The sequence below is a fragment of the Cygnus atratus genome, chromosome 3, assembly GCF_013377495.2.
Source record: "Cygnus atratus isolate AKBS03 ecotype Queensland, Australia chromosome 3, CAtr_DNAZoo_HiC_assembly, whole genome shotgun sequence".
Lineage (NCBI taxonomy): Eukaryota > Metazoa > Chordata > Aves > Anseriformes > Anatidae > Cygnus > Cygnus atratus.
Window position 1 is genome coordinate 5,926,088 of NC_066364.1, and position 17,984 is coordinate 5,944,071.

Genomic DNA, 17,984 nt, shown 5'->3' on the forward strand with positions numbered 1-17,984 from the left:
TCTTCCAGCTCTCTGGAAGTAGCCAACACTCAAATTGTAGTTTCAGAGGACCTAAACCCTCTCTCCAGCCACTTCTCCATCCTCAGCAAGTTGCTGGGAAGGGAAGCCTGCATGGGTGGAGAAGAGAAAATGCCCTTGCAAGGCTAGAGTGAGCACCAGTCTTGCAGCCTCTTTATACACAACAGATTTCCCCACTCTGTCTTATTTCTGTGCTGCAAAGGAGAAGGAAAGATGGTTTTCCCAGTTTCAGAAGATGCATAAATACAGGGGTAGGGTAAAGGAGCCATCGCAGGGCTGCGCCTGCAACGTTGGTCGATGGGGAAGATGAAAGCGGGCTCTGCTCCTGGCTCCGCCGGGGGGCCCTGTCAAGGCATTTCGTTTTTCATGTGTCAGGCCACCATAAAGTGCAGCCTGTGTGAGACTTGTCTGTGCAGCACTTTGAGCACAGCAGGAAAAATGTGTTAGGCAATGAACATTGTCACGAGGAATTGCAGGCTGCCCAACAGCATTACCTCTCCAATGGGCCTACCTCCTCTTTCTCCACTCCTCCACGCTGAGATGTCAGGGCATCCGCAGAGGCTCTGCTGTTGTAGGAAGCAACAGGAGCTGCTGAGCTGTTTAAGAAATCTGGATTTGTCCCGTAGGTGTCAAAGGAGGACCTCAGGTTCCTGGAAAATCTGGTCCCAAATGAGTGTAAAAATGCACATTTTGTCAGGAAGTGAATAAAGTCTCACTGAAATTAAGCCAGAGACAAAGATGAAACAGCAGATGGCCCATGACAAATTGTGAGAACAAATTTGTTCGCATGACATGGGAATAAGTATGTACTCATAACAGACTGTTACTCAAGAAATTTTGAAACAGAACAACTCCACAGGAGTCATAACGTGATTAGTCACATAAAGCTAATCCAGCTAGGCCTGGTGTACTGTACCTGAAGAAAAGATAAATAGACCCCCTTAACAGAATACAATAATAAAAATAATTTAGAAATAATAATAATCCAAAGAGATGCACAAGTTTATGAAGTCAGAAAAGCTTTCTGTTGGTCCAAAACTCATAAGCTATTTAAAATCTTTAGGATAGCTCATGGATTGTTATTAGGATGCTCAAAAAGTGAAGGGCCAGCAGAAGGAGCCTTGCTGAAGTGACTCAACCAGGAGGTTTTTAATCTCACAGCAGAGAGACAGAGTCAGGGTATTTTTGATGAAAAGTCTTGGCCTCTGAAACAGACTTTGCCACATGCTCCATTACAGCATGGTTCTGGTAACACAATTATTTCCAAAATCTTTTTTTTTTTTAATTGTGGGAGTTATGGGTGAGTTTGAGTTTCATGACTAGAAGAACAGTGCTGATTTTGAATGCTGTGATCTATTGATATGGCATTTTTTTTCAAATTAATATTTCATACCAGACCCCTGAGATTGAGTACCCATATTTAATTGCATTAAATCTTTTTTTTTTTTTTTTTTCAGTAAAGGTTCTAATATCTGGTACACATATATTCATTTGGGATGTTTCCATTATGCAGAGAAGAATAGATTCTTAGGATAGAAATGTGATTTGGTTTATTTAAAAAATACTTTAGAATAAGCTTGCCTAATACTTTTATGAATTAGACATGCACTCCTAAGCTCCTCACTCAAAACCATGTCAGGGTTCAGAGCCTTTATTTGTTTGGATTCTTAGAAAATTAGGGGCTCGACGCAATGTCTGGAACCAGACTGAATTTCTGAAATCACACATATGTAGACAAGGACCAGGAGTGCTCACAGTGATGATTTTATTCAGACCTATTTTAATGCAATATCCGGCAGTGTCTTTAACCTGGTGCTGGAATTTCATCCCCTCCAAGCCTGAATTACAGTACGAAGCCCTTCTAAGCTTGACTATAGACCAACAGTGGGAAGAAACACCATTCCGTAACCAAATCAAAACTGAGCAGCACAAAAGGATTGGCTTTTGAGAGGCCAGATTCAAATTCCTAAGATGGAATTTGTCCGTGCAAAAGAAGTACCACCCTTGCTTACGCAAATGCTGCAATTGGACTTGCATTTACCACAGGCTGCCAGGACTTCAGTTTCACTTCTAACCAGAAAGAGGAGGCAGGAGTATATTTAGACTTTCTTGGGAAGCAGCTGCAATACGAAGTGGGAGTGTGTGCACGCACTCGGGCTCGCAGGCACACACATGCACACCGGTAGCTCGAGAGCAACTGCAGAAACTGAAGCAGAAAGGAGGGTGCACAAAGGCCTCCTGCAGTTGCTGCATCACTGGAGGGACCGCATTACTCCTTTCAGCACCTGAACATCCTTGTCATCGAAACTAGGTCATCTGATCAGTGCTGACTCACTTGGAAGATTATCACCTGTTGAACCTCCAGCTCATTTCTTGAAGCACTGAGGGGGCCTGAGCCTCTGCTCTCTTGCACCTTACACCTTAGCTGCATGATTTTATGCCTTCCATGGGAATGCAGAGGCAACGCTGCCCACTTACAATTCTAATTCAATAGCAATTTCCTCAATACATTGATATACAAATCACCCAACTCCCACCATTTAGAAGTTAGTTAGCCCAGCTAGGATAGCTGATTTATGAGAAGTGCTGGAGGGGAAGGGACACTCCAGAGCATAGGTTGTCGCACCCTTTGTAGGGACCTGATAGTCTGGGACAGCTTATCCCCAGAGGTGCTTCTTTCTCTGCTGGAGCCCAGAAGACTGGCTTGCACTAAATGCCAGATAAATGGCTACAGTCAGATGAGCTGAGTCCCATGCAGCATGCCAGTCAGTGGAAAATCACGCCCTTGCTTTTCCCTCAAGGTTTCTCCTTCACAGACCTTTCCCTTGTTAGCTGACAAAAGACTGAGAAATCAGAGTTTCCAGCAATTTGGCTGCAAGGCAGATAAAATCAGTAGTCAAACAAAAGCAGCTAAGATAGCCAAGACTGCCTGAAAAGCTAAATTCTTGCTCTTCTCATACAGACGAATACATTTAAAACAACTTTAATTTCCCCATTCTCATAGGCAACCCATTAATCTTTTGGTAACAACCATCATCATGGGCGGGCAACATAGCAGGAAATCCTCTGATCTCTCTCATTACTGTATCACCTGACTTATTTACAGTCCTGTGAAGATCCTAAGTCATCTCAGAGGTGGCAACGTAGAAGTACTTCCCTGTTACTTGCAAATGGGGAACACAAAGATGTGAAGATGCTTTCTCTATAGGAGAACCATTGTAGGTCATCTTATTTTTAGGCATAGGACTTCTCTTTTGAAATTTAGGCATCTCCAGGACATGGTATCCATCGCTGAGTTAGTTATCCTAAGTTATTTCCATTTTCTTTATTGTCAGCAAAGAGATGAAAATACATCTCTTTGAGAATACAAGATGCAGTTAGAAAGGGTGCTAGATGGAATTCCTATCTAGAATAGAAGTAGATATTCTCATCTACGCACCCTTTTCCAGTGAAAGCTTGAACTGGATGATCTTTCAAGGTCCCTTCCAACCTGAGCTGTTCTATGATTCCATGATTCTCTATATATTGCTCATTCTAGCAATAAAGAGGTAATTCAGCTGCCCTGTTGGCAGAAGTTTGCTTTAGCATGAGATGTATTAGTTACCAGAACTATTTAATACACTGACTGTGAAGAAAGGCCAGGAAATCAGATGAGATGTAGACAGCTATATTGTAAGCTGCTGAAGCTAAAGATGACATGAAGCCCATTCCAGTAAACCAGTCCTAAAAGATGAGACCAAGCTCCCATCAAGCTTGTCCACAGCAAGAAGAATTCTCTCTGAAACTATTCAGAGAGCTACAGACTGTGTGTCTAAGGCTTCCCTTGGGGACTGTATATGTACAACATAACAAATGTAGGTGCTTTCAGAGAATTTCTTCACATTGACATTTAGAGTTCAGTTATTTAGAAGAGTCAAATCCCAACCCAGTACTTCTGGGTCCTAGATTAATTTCCCTAACTGGTAAACTTCCTTTTCTTCTAAGCTAGAAGCCTGCCTTGAACAGTCAGTCTTTGTATGTGGGAGTAGGCATTGCAGACTACAGGCATCTGTGGCTGGGTGTACAACAGGATACTGAGTGATCATGCACAGCTGGGTTGTAATGTTTGGAGAAGGTTGCTGTACTTGTCTGAGCACCTTGTCTTCAGCATCTCTCTTCTCTTCAGGCATCCATCCAACCCTGCTTACCTACAGCTCTGTCTAGGTGTGGATCTAATACTTCCAGAAAATGAGCATGCACCCGAATGCTCCAGTTAAAAAGAATCTCTTTCTGTGAGAGCTGTACAAAAAAAATACCCCAGAAACAATTAAAACCAAACAAACAAAAAAAAAACAAACAGAAGAGTTGTGATGAGTTGCAACATTCAGATAACACAAACAAAATTGGAAGGGAAGGAAATATGTAGAATTACTCTGTTGTATATGACAAGCAATTATGTCAGCCTGCTGACGTTTCATCATGGTTAGGTCTTCATATTCCTGGGCTTCCTCAAACAAGTCCTAGCAATTTTGTCCATGGAGAAAAAAAAAATTGACCCTAGCTGACCCTGTTTTGAGGGTTTGGACTAGACGGTCTCCAGAGGTGGCTTTCAGGCTCAGCGAGTCTGTGATTCTACAGTTCTCATACTCAGCTTGGGTCGCTGGATGCAGAGCAATCAGGTCAGATCCCATCCAGACAAGCAGTCGCCCTGGGTGCACAGGCTGCACTGCATCAGCTGCGTGCACACCCAGCTGCTGAGCGGAGCTGTGCAATAGCTTCCACATGTCCTGGATGTGCCGGGCTCCCTGCACGGGTACCCAGACGCCCATGTGGAATTTCTTAGATGGAAGTATGGGAGCCTGATCAAGCTGAGCAAGATGTGCTTAAAAGGCTACATGGCATAAATAAATCTTAAGGGGGGATTAGGGAGATGACAAGGCTGTGGCTTCTGATAGGGAAGCCATGCTATGTTTGGAAAGACTGCAACTAAAAGGAAGAGCCTTTGGTGACCAGATTTTTGTCTCTATTTTTGTCTTTGTTAGTTACTGCTCCTTGTATTTTAATCCTGATCAGACTTTAACCATTTAAGAATCATTTGTGACACTTACTTGTCACAGTGCTAGGTCAGATTATCTCAAGGTTCGTTGAGCTTCCTCTGCTCTCCAACATATTGAAAAACATTACACTTGATTTGGTTTGTTTGGCCAGTGTAGACAGGGATTAGCCATGCTATATATGGACCATAAACACTGCTCTGGTTAACACTACAGTTGAGCCAAACCTGAACCTTTCATCTCACTCGTTGCAAGCTTTGGTGGTTTGGATGGAAGTGGCACCTGGATTTGAACTGTGCTTTATTTTTGTTTTTGTTTTTAAAAACCCAAACCCAATCAATAACACTTTGGAAAACCAACATCCAGCATCCTCAGCCCACCTCTAGCGAACAGGAATTGAGCGCCTGTGTAGGCAGTGGCTTTGTGTTGGGAAGAGAGCCAATACACAAAGGAAGGAAACTGTCTCAAGCAACCTGCAGTAACTTTCCATCAAATCTCAGTGACATAAGGGCATGCTGAATTTTGTGTCATAATTGCCTCCAAACAACATGTGTGTTTGTTTAGGGAAGACATGGTGGTCTCATGTGGAACAAAGATGGACTTTTGGAGGCTGCATGTCTAATTGGTTTGGTGTTCGAAAGACAAGGAAGAGCCTTCATTTGCTTTTGACTCACAGTTTCAGTTTGCTATCTGGAATACCAAACCAACCTGTAATAAAAACAAATTTCTCACAGCATCAGATTTTTTAGATGCCAGAAATAATAATAGCATGATGTTAACACCTCAGTATTTGGCTTTCTTTAAGTTGTCTTAACCTAGATAAATGTACTAATTTTTGTCTTTGTACCCACAGAAGTACTTCAAAATTTGCACCTAATTGCATCAGAATTAGCTTTAAAATCCATCTTATGCAGACCATTCTTGTAGCATCTCACCACCTCCTGTGTAATGCATTCCCTATGCTGAAATAAAGAGCCTGGCCATGGTATAGTAATTCCATGTATGCAGATCTCCGAGGCTGCTGAAAGGCTGATGTTTTCTAATATGTTTCTGGCTCTCAGAATCATTGTAAAAGTAAGATCATCCTTACCATACAGTATTTACCAACTGGACATGGTGGGTACAACACCTAGGACTATAGCATGGCTTGCCAGGTTTTTGCACATCCCCCAGAGGCTACTTTATCATCTTACACGGTATACACTGGGCTCAGTCCAAGCATGAATGTTTCTGATGACTTCAGCGAACATTGGAGAAGGTCCACTGTACTGCTCGTAGACTGGCATATGTGTCAAGCTGGGATGCACAGCATCAACAGCTTCTTTCTCAGCTTCTGCTTTGTTGATTCACATAGCTGAAGCTGCTAAATATCTACAGACAGGAATCTGTCTGTAAGTTGAATTGGGTAACCTCTCATGCTTCCACACAAAAAATAAAATTGTTGAAGAGTTTAAGCCATCAACTAGCTTTTGCTGCTTCTATTGTTGACCTGTCAAGTCAAATCGGAATGCTGAAAACTGGGACACTATGAATTAGCAATTAACTGCAGCTCCAGGAGCAAACATACAGCCCTCAGGAGAGTTGTATGTATGGCTGTATGTATCTCTTACAGGAGATCTGAGTCAGTTAGGACACTACCATCTAGCTCCACGACAGGCCAGGAATACAGAGTAGGTAATTTACCATCTAATACATACCCATGAAATGTCAGTCAGGACAGTGTGGAGTTCTGCCCATAGGCTTTATGAAGAATGAGACTGGAAGGATAATTTATATTTATAATGTTAAGTTGCATGTTTACCTACAATGGTCTCTTGGCTTCGTTTGTCTAGTTGGCCTACAGAAAGTACCACTAGCAGAAGTTCTCCTGTGCATCAAAAATGCCTAGTACCACTGAAGTTAAAGCAAGCAACAGTCTGTTTATATATGTGTGACTCAATGCCCATGATGTATATCTTCCTTGCAGACTCGGAGTCTTGCACACCAGATGCCCCACCTGCTGCCACTTCACCACCAACTTCTGAAGATCCTCGACCTTTCACAGCTCCAACATCGCCCTCCTCTTCCTCTGATCCTGGTACTACATCATTTTCACCACCGTTACCTGCCTGTGTCGCAGCCTTACATCCCAAACCGCCTCCTATCTCACCATCAACATCAGCTTCTGCTGGCACAGTTCATGCTGGACTCCATTCTGTTCCTGCACCCCCTGCCTCTACTTCATCCCTGCACCCTGGGCTTTACCTGCCCATGGTCCCACCTGGCGGTGCCACCCACCTCATCAACTGGCTGCCCTTCCTTGCCTCTGCCACGCTTGCCACCATTCGAGGGAAGGAGGAAGACCAGACACCTGTAAGGACGTGCTCCCTGGAAGGCGTGAAGCGATGCAGCAGTACGCCCCCGCAGCCCTCCCAGGATGGAAATCACCAGGGGGCATCCGGAGGAGATGGAGCTCCAGAAACCGCATCCCCGCCTTCGGCTGCTCATGCCATGCCCCCAAGCTCCGAGCAGGCATCAGTGAACGTGAGCGACATCCTGGCAGAGCTGCGGACCATGAACAGCCATCTCTCCGTCATCGCCCGAGCCCTGACCCAGCTGGTGGCGTCGCTGGCACCACAGCAGGAGGCGCGTGGCACCCCGCCTCCGTAGTGCCCGGCCCCGCACCAGCTCACCCCACTCACCGTCACATTAACTGGGGACATCACAGGGGTCACATTAACTGGGGACACATTAACTGGGGATGCCTGGAGGAAAGGGACTCTGCAAACCTGCCCATACAGTCTGTGCCATTTCATTTCGCTCTCTGACACAGGCCGTGACAAACCCACTGTTTGTTTGTTTGTTTTTTCTATTTGTTTATTTCCTCCTTGTAAACGGCTGCATATATTAAAAAAGAATAGTTTTGTGGTCTTGTTAATAAAATTGTTTATATTTCTTGTGTTCCTTTCAGATGTGCTTGCTCCCCTCCTCTCAGCCATTAACCAAATGAACATTCAGAAATTGGTGAGGTCTTGCGCAGAAAATGTAGAAAATCTGAAGAGGTGAGAAATTACCCACGACAAAATGCTCAGGGAGGTGACAAAACCCCTCAGAGCAGCATGGGGGGACACAGACAGGAATGTACACAATACAAATCTGCAAATAAGTTCCTGTTTCTCTCAGGCCAAGCTGTGTGGCGCAGCTCTGTTGAAGCTGGAGCACTTCCCGATGCATTAAGTCTCAGGGTAATTGTAATTACCAAGACAGGTGAGGGCTGTGATAAATTATCCAAAATACAATGCGAGGTAGCTTTCTGGGATAAAATGTCCAAAATACAATGTGAGTTAGCTGTCTCAGCAGTATTTGGTCTGAAAACTACCAAACATCCTCCTCAACTTCTCGTCCTTTGAGAGCCTGAACTGAAGGCAGTGCAGCACTTTGCCGGAGTCTATCAAATTTACATTATTTTTTTTTAAACGGGCCAAGCTAATTTACAGCAATTAGCCAGGCACATGTGGATCAATCCACCATGTTTTCACTATTGCTAAGCTGCAATGGCTTGCCTACAGGTGGAACTGAAGGCATGAAACCTTGAGCAGTCCTCTTGGTGGATAGTCAGCACTGGAGACATGGGGAAGAGCTCCTGAGCACCCATATCTCTCATCCAACCAAAATTTGTACCCTGAGGAGCAGCCGGTGAGGTTCCCTTGGCAGCTGCCTCGCTTGGCAGCAAAAAAAAAAAAAATTGGCCTGTAGAGCAAATATCTATCAGTCAAAATAAAATATTGTCCTGAAGATGGGCCAAGTACGGGACCAGTGGAGGCTGAGCTGGGCCACGTGGCTGATAAGGTTTTCATCCCAATGAATTACAATGAACAAATAGCAAACAAGAGAAAAGAAAGCCCTCTGTGAAGTTCAGTACGAGCTCGCCTTAATTTAGTTGTGCAGCCCTCAGATATCAGGATCTGAGGCCATCTCCAGGAAAAACCCAGACAAACAGACAGATTGCTAGATAAGATTAAAGAGGAAGTACTCTGTCTATCTGCAAATATTTCTGTTACAGATGAGCCTAAGCCACAAAGATTGAATGAATATACAAACTTCCCCAAAGCTCAGGTGTATTTGAATTTGAGGTTTTGGTTACTGTATATATATTTATATATAAACCTATCCATATTTTTGTGTCTGTGCCTGAAAGACAAAGCAACTGCCCTGTTCGATCATGTTTCTTTCTAGGGCTGATCAGATTTTTTTTTTCTTCTGATGTGTTTGGCAAAAAGCTGAAAAGAAAGACATTTCGTGGATGGCCTTCTTTACCTGTCAGTGTTTCAAACAAAATGAGATGAAAGGAGTGTCTTAGAAACAGTTTGGCTTTTGATTTGGCTATTGCAGTTTCCATAGGAGAAAAAAATAAAATATAAAATAAAATAAAGTAAAATAAAATAAAACAAAAAACAAAACAAAACAAAACAAAACAAAATAAAACAATAAAGTAAAATAAAATAAAATAAAATAAAGTAAAATAAAATAAAATAAAATGAGAGAGAGAGTAAAGAAAAGTTTTCACTTTCCCTCCTTTTAGTAGACAACACAGGAAAATGGGAAAATAGAAAAAGTGGGAAAAGCTCTATGGTTGAAAACAGACAAGCAAACAAATAAACAGGAATCTTCTTTATTTTCAACCAGCTTTCCCTCCTTCAATTTAGCATGGTAAAAACTAAATAGCATATTCTCCCCACTCTTGCTGTGATATGACTGATAAGGACATGTCAGTGTAGTTTTACTTGATTTATCTTATTTTTTCCAGTTAGTGACCTTTCACAGCCTACAATTGACAAAAACCTCAGTGGAGTTTTCTGGACCTGTACAAGACATGCAGCCGTGTTCCTTTGTGCAGGCAGCTTCAGGAGACCTTACTGTGCAACTGCTGGTGCTTTATCAAACGAGGTTAGAGCAGGCTTCATTTAGGTGTATAAGGGAATAAGGAACAGTTTACATGATGTCTGTAAAAAGTCCAGAAAAGTCACAAATAGCATTAGATATTCAGCCACAAATGCAGTGCTCTTCTTTCTCAAGAAACGCCATGACTGCAATCCAGCTGGCAGGGAAGGAAAAGAGCTCTTCTCGAGCCTCTTCCCCAAAGAGCCGAGAATTCTGTGGTGCCACAGCCAAAGATATTAGATGCTGAACACCCTTTCTGACTAGACTCCAAGCTGTCTGGTCCTGCGGCATCCTGACAACAAAGCAGGACCAGTGCCTGTAGCCAGAACTAAAGATTTTCAGATTTATTTGGCACCCACCACTGGCTCTCGCAGGGGTACAGCCACTGGCTGGAGAAACACCAAGGCAGTCTGTCCGTGGGTAGGGATCCCCAAAAGAGCGGTGTTGTGGGGCTCAGGGCTGACGTTTGCAGGATCCACTTCTCCAAATTTGCCTGTAGGGTTTGTGTGCAGCTCTGGGCCGTAGTGCTTTTCTTGCTGGCAATGTCAGGACCATCTGGGTGAAACCCAGCCCAAATATGTCCATGCAGTCCCTGGGTAGCCCCACTGGGGCACAAAAGGGCTAAGCAAAGGGGCATCTTGCCCATGGGCTCCTCATTCAGTAAAGTGCATTTTATACATATATGGCTTTCTTCTGCAACTGCCTAAATTTGGCTTTGAGCTGCCGACCCCCCTGCACCTTGCTGAGCTGCTGCTGTACACATGCTACTCCGACAGTCGAAACCTGGAGTGCAACTTGCAAGCAAAAATCTCCTAAAACATCTGAAGTGGGCAGCAGAGTGGCTGGGGAGGACAGAAACCCTGGTGCAGCTGGCGCTGTCCCCGCAGAGTGTCACAGCACCTGTGGAGGTGGCACATCCCGCACAGCATGCTCCAATGTGATGGGGCCTCGCGACCCAAGACAAACAGTGCAAGAGACTTTCCTCTCTTAGTTATTCATTTTGAATTTTATTAATTTTGATTTGGAGAACAAAGGGCCAAAATTTATAATGTTTTAGTGTGTGTGTGTATGTCTTCAGTGTCCTGTGTAGAAATAACATCATGGGCTCACACTCTGGTCTTTGATAAATTATTCAAAATCTCCTGCTGGCCTTCTCTTCTGGGACACCTTCAGTCTCTCCTTCTTCCTCCTCTTCCACAGCCTTGTTATTTGTGAAGGACAGAGGCAGCAATCCGTGGAGCAAGATTCATTTTACAATTGACAGATGCTACTCTGAATTTCTAGTAAAAACATCAGAAACAGGCCAGATGAGCAAAACTTAAAAGCTAGAGGCCAGGATGTTATTCTTAGAGTCAGGATGGGTAACTATCACATCCCCTTCTGTCTCCACCATCGAAATCCTAAACACACTGATCTCATGTTTCACAGCTGCCTTATAAGCAAATGTTGAGGATAGGTTTCATGTCACCACACTTTAATTATCAAAAAGTTGGTTTTCTAGGTTCCTCTTCAGTTAGGGGGAGACAAGGGCTCTCAGCGTGTGATTGATCCTAGCCTCAGAAAAACATTTATAATGAATAGGATAAATTGCCTTCTGGAAGTGTCCATCCCTCTCCCCTGACTATAGACAAGAATTTTAAGCCAGGTGCTTAACTTCTTGATGGCTTGAAGTAAATGAAAAGGATCCTCTGCTTGGTAATTGCAGTTCATTTCCAATTAGTTAAGCGTTGGGATATCACATTAATAGAGCCCTGATAGACGTGTGAGGAGCTGGAAGAGAGGAACAGGGAGCCCAGGAGAATAGGACTGACAGTAAAACTGGAAATCCTGCAAAATATCCAGCTCCAGCTCTGGGCCAGGAGAGTTATCCTGTGCCAGGAGAGCACTCGGTGGGACACCCAGGTCATTGCCTTCTCCCAGAGATTAAACTCCTCAGGATGCATGACTGGAAGCTGAGCAACTTTATGGCATTTGAGTGATGTGCTCTGTGTCTGCTGCTCCAGCAGGAATTATTTATGGAGTCAGCAGGCTGTACAATATTGTATGAGACTGCAACTCAAGAAGGTGGGAGAAATCACAGGTTTACCCAGGAGGAATAGGAGGCCGGGAGGTTTTTCACTTTGTTTTCTCTAGCACACATTGTTCTTCCAATATTTGTACACACATTCACAGTAATGACACTCAAATCCTCTGGTAAAATAATTTAGAAAGAAGCAATGCAAGGGAGGGCATTCTTTTGCAATAGCCCAGCTGCAAGCTGGTGGCATGCAGAGCTTGGGAGTGAGCTCCTTCCTGCAGACGAGATGGATCTTCAGCATGGCTTTGTCTAGGACACCAAACACAGGTACCATCTGCAGATGCTCCTGTGGAGACCCATCTCTGCCTACAAAACTGTATGGCCAGGGTGCCTCCAGCTTCCTCCCAGACCTTTCACTGCAGCATTTTGTGGAATCATTTGGGTTTCTGTTGAATTTATTTCAGTCTGTGAGGAGTCGGTCAGGACACCTGTACTGGCATATTGGTTGCATTGCTGCACCTTTAACCGCAAGGCTATATCCTGAAACCACAGCTGCAAGCTTGGTCATATATGCTCTTTGGCTGTCATGGGGCAGAAGATCCTACACTAACAGCAAAGGATATACAAAGGATACCCTGAGGCCATGGCTGTCCCTGCCCCAGGCACAGTGGCTGTGCTGATGCCTGGCTGTGCATCACTTGGGAGTGGGTGGCTCTGAGACCAAAGGCAAATGCTTCATACCTCTACATCTGCTCGCATAACCTACAGGATGCAGCAGAAACACGGTGCTTGTATGGCCTCAGCTGGGGTCAGAGACCACCGAGACAGAGAAGCACTGAGGTAGGTTGCATTGCTCCCAGATTGCACACGAGTTGAATGAACCCCAATGGCTGAGCCTGGACACTTCGCTCTCACATGACCCTACACACAAGTTAAAGACACAATATTTTGTGCTTGCTTTGATGCTTCTGGTAATTTCCCACCATGGGAAATGGGATTTTTTTTCTTTTTTCTTGCTGGAGTGTGGCAGACACTAAAGCTCAGCTCTCTGCTTGGCTGTGAACTGGTAGGCTGTGAGACACGAGGCAGTTGGCACTGGTCTCAAAGGAAATAAAGGTGATGTACTCTGGGCCAGGTTTTCCAAAGGTGTGAATGGATGAAACTCTGTTCTTCCTTCCAGATACACCAGGACCATGGTGCTGAGCAATGCTGTCCAGCTCTTCCTCCATAACTCTGATAGCTCTCTGCCCTCATTTATTGTTTGATATGTACATTTTACATTTTCAGGGCAAGGACTGTATTTTTCTTCTGCCATGGTGCAGAGCTTAGTGTAGAAGGGGATTTCAAACACCGTAACGGCACCAGTAATTATTAATAGCAAATGATATCATGAAACTGAAATCTTTGTCCCAACAAAGAGGAATTCAGCAATGTAGAAGTTGAAGAGAGAAAATTATACCACAACTTTTTGCTGGGGTTTGCTGCAGGCTGTCTCTCTAAAATAAGCTGGGCAGAAGCAGTAACTTCTCACTACTGCTTTTGCTTGTGGAAGTGGTTCCCAGACACTTGCTGTACATCGCATAATGTCGACATCTGATGTGATCCGCATCATCCCCATCTACCATTCTGTCTGGATTTCCCATTTATCTTGAACTTTGGCTGAAGTCTCAGTTTATTCAGAGACAGATCTTATTGGAACAGCCTTCACAAAGGGCTTTACTGCTTATAGCTCTCATTCAAAACATATTTTGTAGAGAAAAAAATGTGGATTTGGGCCAGCTGAAGCACTTGGAGACTCATGGTGAGAGCAACAAATTGCTTTTGTCACAAAACAAAAGTAAGAGGCCCTGAAAAATCTTGAAAAATGCCCAAGACTATATTTCATTATATTCATTTTATTAAATATATTAAAACCAAGTCAGTAGTTCAAGAATTAATTGAAGAATTTTGTTTCATCCGCACTGCTACTTTATGTATTTCCTCAACATTTTTTGACAGTCCTTATTTTGCGATCAATAGAAAATGACATTTCTTCTCCCAGTCAGCAGAATCAAAACACCAGATACTTGTGTGGCTCTGCTGGCAGAATGCACTGAATTCTGAAGTTAACTTGGCCATCTCTGAGCCTAAATCCAGACCTCATAGTTTCTTCCAGATCCTCCAGAGCAGTGAAAGAGTTGGTGGCACAAGTCTGGTGTCCCACGGCCTGTGCTGTATGCCATCAGTGAAGTGGTATACATGTGATATAAACTTCCATGGGACTTTGAGCTTTGATTGACCAGCCAGACTAATTTGATCTATTCCAGATGGGACCTGACTCCATGTGTTTTAGTTAATGGTGGCATAAGTTGGACTTTTCAAGCCATGCCAACCGATGTGATAAAAGCTACCAGGAGCTTATTCATTTCTTCCCTATAAAACAGGGCAATTTGTGTACATTTCACTTCAGTTCTGTATTGACTATCACTCTTAGGAGGTAAGGGTGTCATTATTTTTTAAACATACAGGGCTTGACTCAATCAGCCTCATTTGTTTCCTCTGATGGAAGAAAAGGGCCTGAGGTAGAGAGAAGTTAAGAGCTGACTAGGAGGTTTTAACTGAAGTAGTGGGATGAATGTGAGCCAAGGAAAATTTAGGCTGCACATCAGGAAAATTTTCCTAACAACGAGGTCTATTACTACGTGGAATGGTCCCCCCAGGGAAATGGGGGAAGCCGACTAGACAAAGCAATGAAGAACACATTGTAGGGAGCAACCTTGAAACAGTTGGGGAATGGACCAAGTGACCTAAGCATATTTTCCATCTCTAATTTCTCTGACTCAACCATTACAAGGGTACACTGTGTAGTACATGACTCCTGTGCTCTGCCACATCAGTACTGCTTTGGGAAGACTTCCCATGAAGCCAGTCCTCAAGATGCAAAAGGCACCCCTGCCCTGACCTCTGGGCATCTTCCCTGGGGTCTGCCAGGTGTAGGCTGCTCTTGCTGGCACCTTTGGCTATCTACAGCACTAACCCAGGGGCCAACTCTGAATATTTTTGACCATGACTTTTCCATTATTCAAATTTGCTTTTCTGTGCACTTCTTTCCTGACTTCTTCCTCCTGTTTTGCAAATATTTTAATTTCAGAAGCAACTAAGTTGATATTGCACTTTTGTTTAAGAGAATCAGTTTAAGTTTGCTTGGCCACAGCTTAAGAGGCACATTCAAGCTATGCAGAAACCAGAGAGAGAAGTGGATTTTCTCAGCATCTGGTGATGCCCATGTGACAGCTAACACATTGGCAGACACCCAGGATCAAACCAGGAGACTTCAGAGCAAAAAGTTGAACTTAAGATGACAATATAGCTTACAGTGCAACCGTGATGTACCCATTTTCTGTATTGAACTGGACAAAATAATGAATGGATGTATTCTGTAAATAGTTTTACTTCAGTGAAAGAAAATGTGACTCCCCAGTAATGAGGAAAAGTTATTATTCTAATTTTTGAACATCAGGGGCCTTCCGATAGAGTTCACAGGACTGTTTTATAAATATTTTTTAAAAGTTGATTCATTAAAACCCAAAGATTTCCATGGGAAGGGCCAGTTTCATTGCATTTCTCAAGGCAGAAACTTTGAAGTATTCATACTCCAAAAGACATCTTTAAACATTTATTTAAAGAAACAGCATGGTGGTTTTGTGAAAAAGCAGTCTTTCTTTTCAAATTTTAACTAGATAGAGTTAAAAAAACACTATTGCCATAACTAAACTTTTTTTTTCAGAAAAAAAAAAAAGGTTTAATATGCCCAACTACATTGAAATTTGTATCTGGATATTTTTATCACATTTCAAGACAAAAAGTAATTCAAAATATCAATATTTTCATAGTATAGAAAAATATATTTCTCTTTCACTTATTTATTGTCTGAACAGGAATTAGTTGAAAATTTGGGATAGATGATGAAGGGACTTTTCTGCTATCCCAGTTCTGAAGATATAATATTTATTCTTAGTTTAAATATGGTCCTGAAACATATCTTTTGCAAAAACAGTAGATATATTATAGGATATATTCAGTGTACAGTGACTGAGACTGGAGGAGCAGTTTTTCTGATATAGATTTCATTTGTGCAAGTTGGATTCAGATTTTCTTTCCAGTAGCTTTCATCAGTGTTTAGCTCTGTAGTCTGAATTCACATCTGCTCTTCTGTGTGCATGCATGAATGCACTGACATCTAACCATGAAAGAGCAACTTCGTGGAAGAGAGGCAGCAGCCCAACTCTGTATTCAGTGAAAGCTGACTGCAGACCATAAAAAGTAGATATGTGAATGCAAAATAAAGTTAAAAAAAGGCTTATAGAGAAAGTGATTACTTCTACATTAAAAAAAAAAAAAAAAAAGATACTTAGCAATTAATAAGCAATGACTGTTTGGAAAATGCACTAGGACAAGACAGAACAAATATCCCTTACAGGGGAAAAAAATGTCCATGTTAGTGACACCTCTATCAACACCACTTTCGTTTTACCAGTTCCTGTCTAGCCAGGAACTAATTTCTTTACATTTACTGAAGCAGAGTAACCACAAATCAAACAGTAGAAAAATGATAACCTGCTGAACTCCATAGGGACCTCTTGAGTGGGTTTGGTGACATCTGACCTATGCTTAGACAGTTGTGAAATGTCTCATGTGGGTCTGTCAATCAGGCTTTGCCCCTGAACTTGTCATTTTTTGAAACAAAGTGGGAATAAAAAATAATAATAAAAAAAAGGTAAAAAACGCAAATATTCAAAAAGTCAAACCTGTTTAAAAATTATGTGTAAAAGTTGGATATTTCTTGGAAGGATACATTAGAAGCCTTTAATATATTATGAGAATATAAAGCATGAGGGGGAGTACAAAGTGCACAGAGAAACACTATTCGTGGGAGTTTTTCAAAGTTATGTTCCATTGGCTCAGAAAGCACCTTACTAAAATGAAACTTAACAGGCCAATAAATATAGCACTGCTGAGAAAAAAAAAAAAAAAAGAAGAAGAAATCATACTAAACTCTGATTATGCTGACATCAGCTGGCCTATAAATTATCGCCCAATAAAAACTATCAAGATGTGAACAAAAATATCCCAGATCACCATTCTGGGAAGAAAAAAACAGCTTGGAGCTGTTCCAGTGTAATAATTTATAAATATATATATGTGTATTTATTTATTGTGATCATGTAAAGGTCTATCAATTTGGTCAGCTTCTTCCCTGGACTTTTACACTCATTGCTCTCTGGAAGGAAATTTCTATTTTTAGGAGCATCTTGAACATCTTTAACTGGTTGAAAGGCATGATAAAAACTGTAGCCCATATCCTTGATCAGTACAAATCATTGCATATGCACCAAAGTCAAGGTATCCAATCTAATTTACATTAGCTAAACTCATTGCCCTGGTTTTCTTTGACTAGTTCATTCATCGTTATAGCCAGCGACGGCATAGACTTGTTATGGTTGCACTGATTTCTAAGAAGCTCTGAAAATCTGTGCTGACTAAAAGTCTGTCACATCAACAGAGATAATGATCTGGAAGGTTTCTGGTACTTCTTGGAAATCCCAGGGGATCCCCTTTTATGTTGCTTATTTCTTCAACTGCATTGCTTTGAGGAGAGATTGCAGTGAGCACAGAGGATTTGTTTCTATAGCAGCAAACAGTGGAGACCATGTGAATGAAACAAGAGGAGAAAAGACACATTTCAATATGATCTGCTCTTTGTGAGAGATCTTAGCAAGCCTCTGAAGGGTACATTTTAATTTTTCCATTGTGCTGTGAATATAACTCTCTGGGTATATAACCCTTCGACAAGTGGAAAATATATTTCAGAGTGCAGAAAAGCTGTATAGGAGGCCTACCAGTACTGGTGATGAATCTTCCTAAGGAAGCTCAGAGCACTCTGCCCACTGCCCTCACTGCAAGCTTGCACAAACCCATCCTGGGAGGCAGGATGAGGGAGCAGGCAGGAGCCTGAC

The 17,984-nt window shown here is 42.5% G+C and overlaps 1 protein-coding gene across 2 annotated transcripts in view; it reads left to right on the forward strand.

Moving 5' to 3' along the window:
- The window catches only part of RUNX2 (RUNX family transcription factor 2), a 220,173-nt gene extending 210,745 nt beyond the window's left edge, over positions 1-9,428 (forward strand). The window contains exon 7 of one of the 2 annotated variants that reach the window (XM_035560151.2): positions 7,018-9,428. In XM_035560151.2, coding sequence (XP_035416044.1) covers positions 7,018-7,700 — 683 coding nt within the window. In that variant the 3' untranslated portion in view covers positions 7,701-9,428. The remainder of the gene's footprint in view (positions 1-7,017) is intronic. The other variant, XM_035560149.2, reaches the window with a different exon arrangement.
- The last annotated feature ends 8,556 nt before the right edge of the window (positions 9,429-17,984 follow it).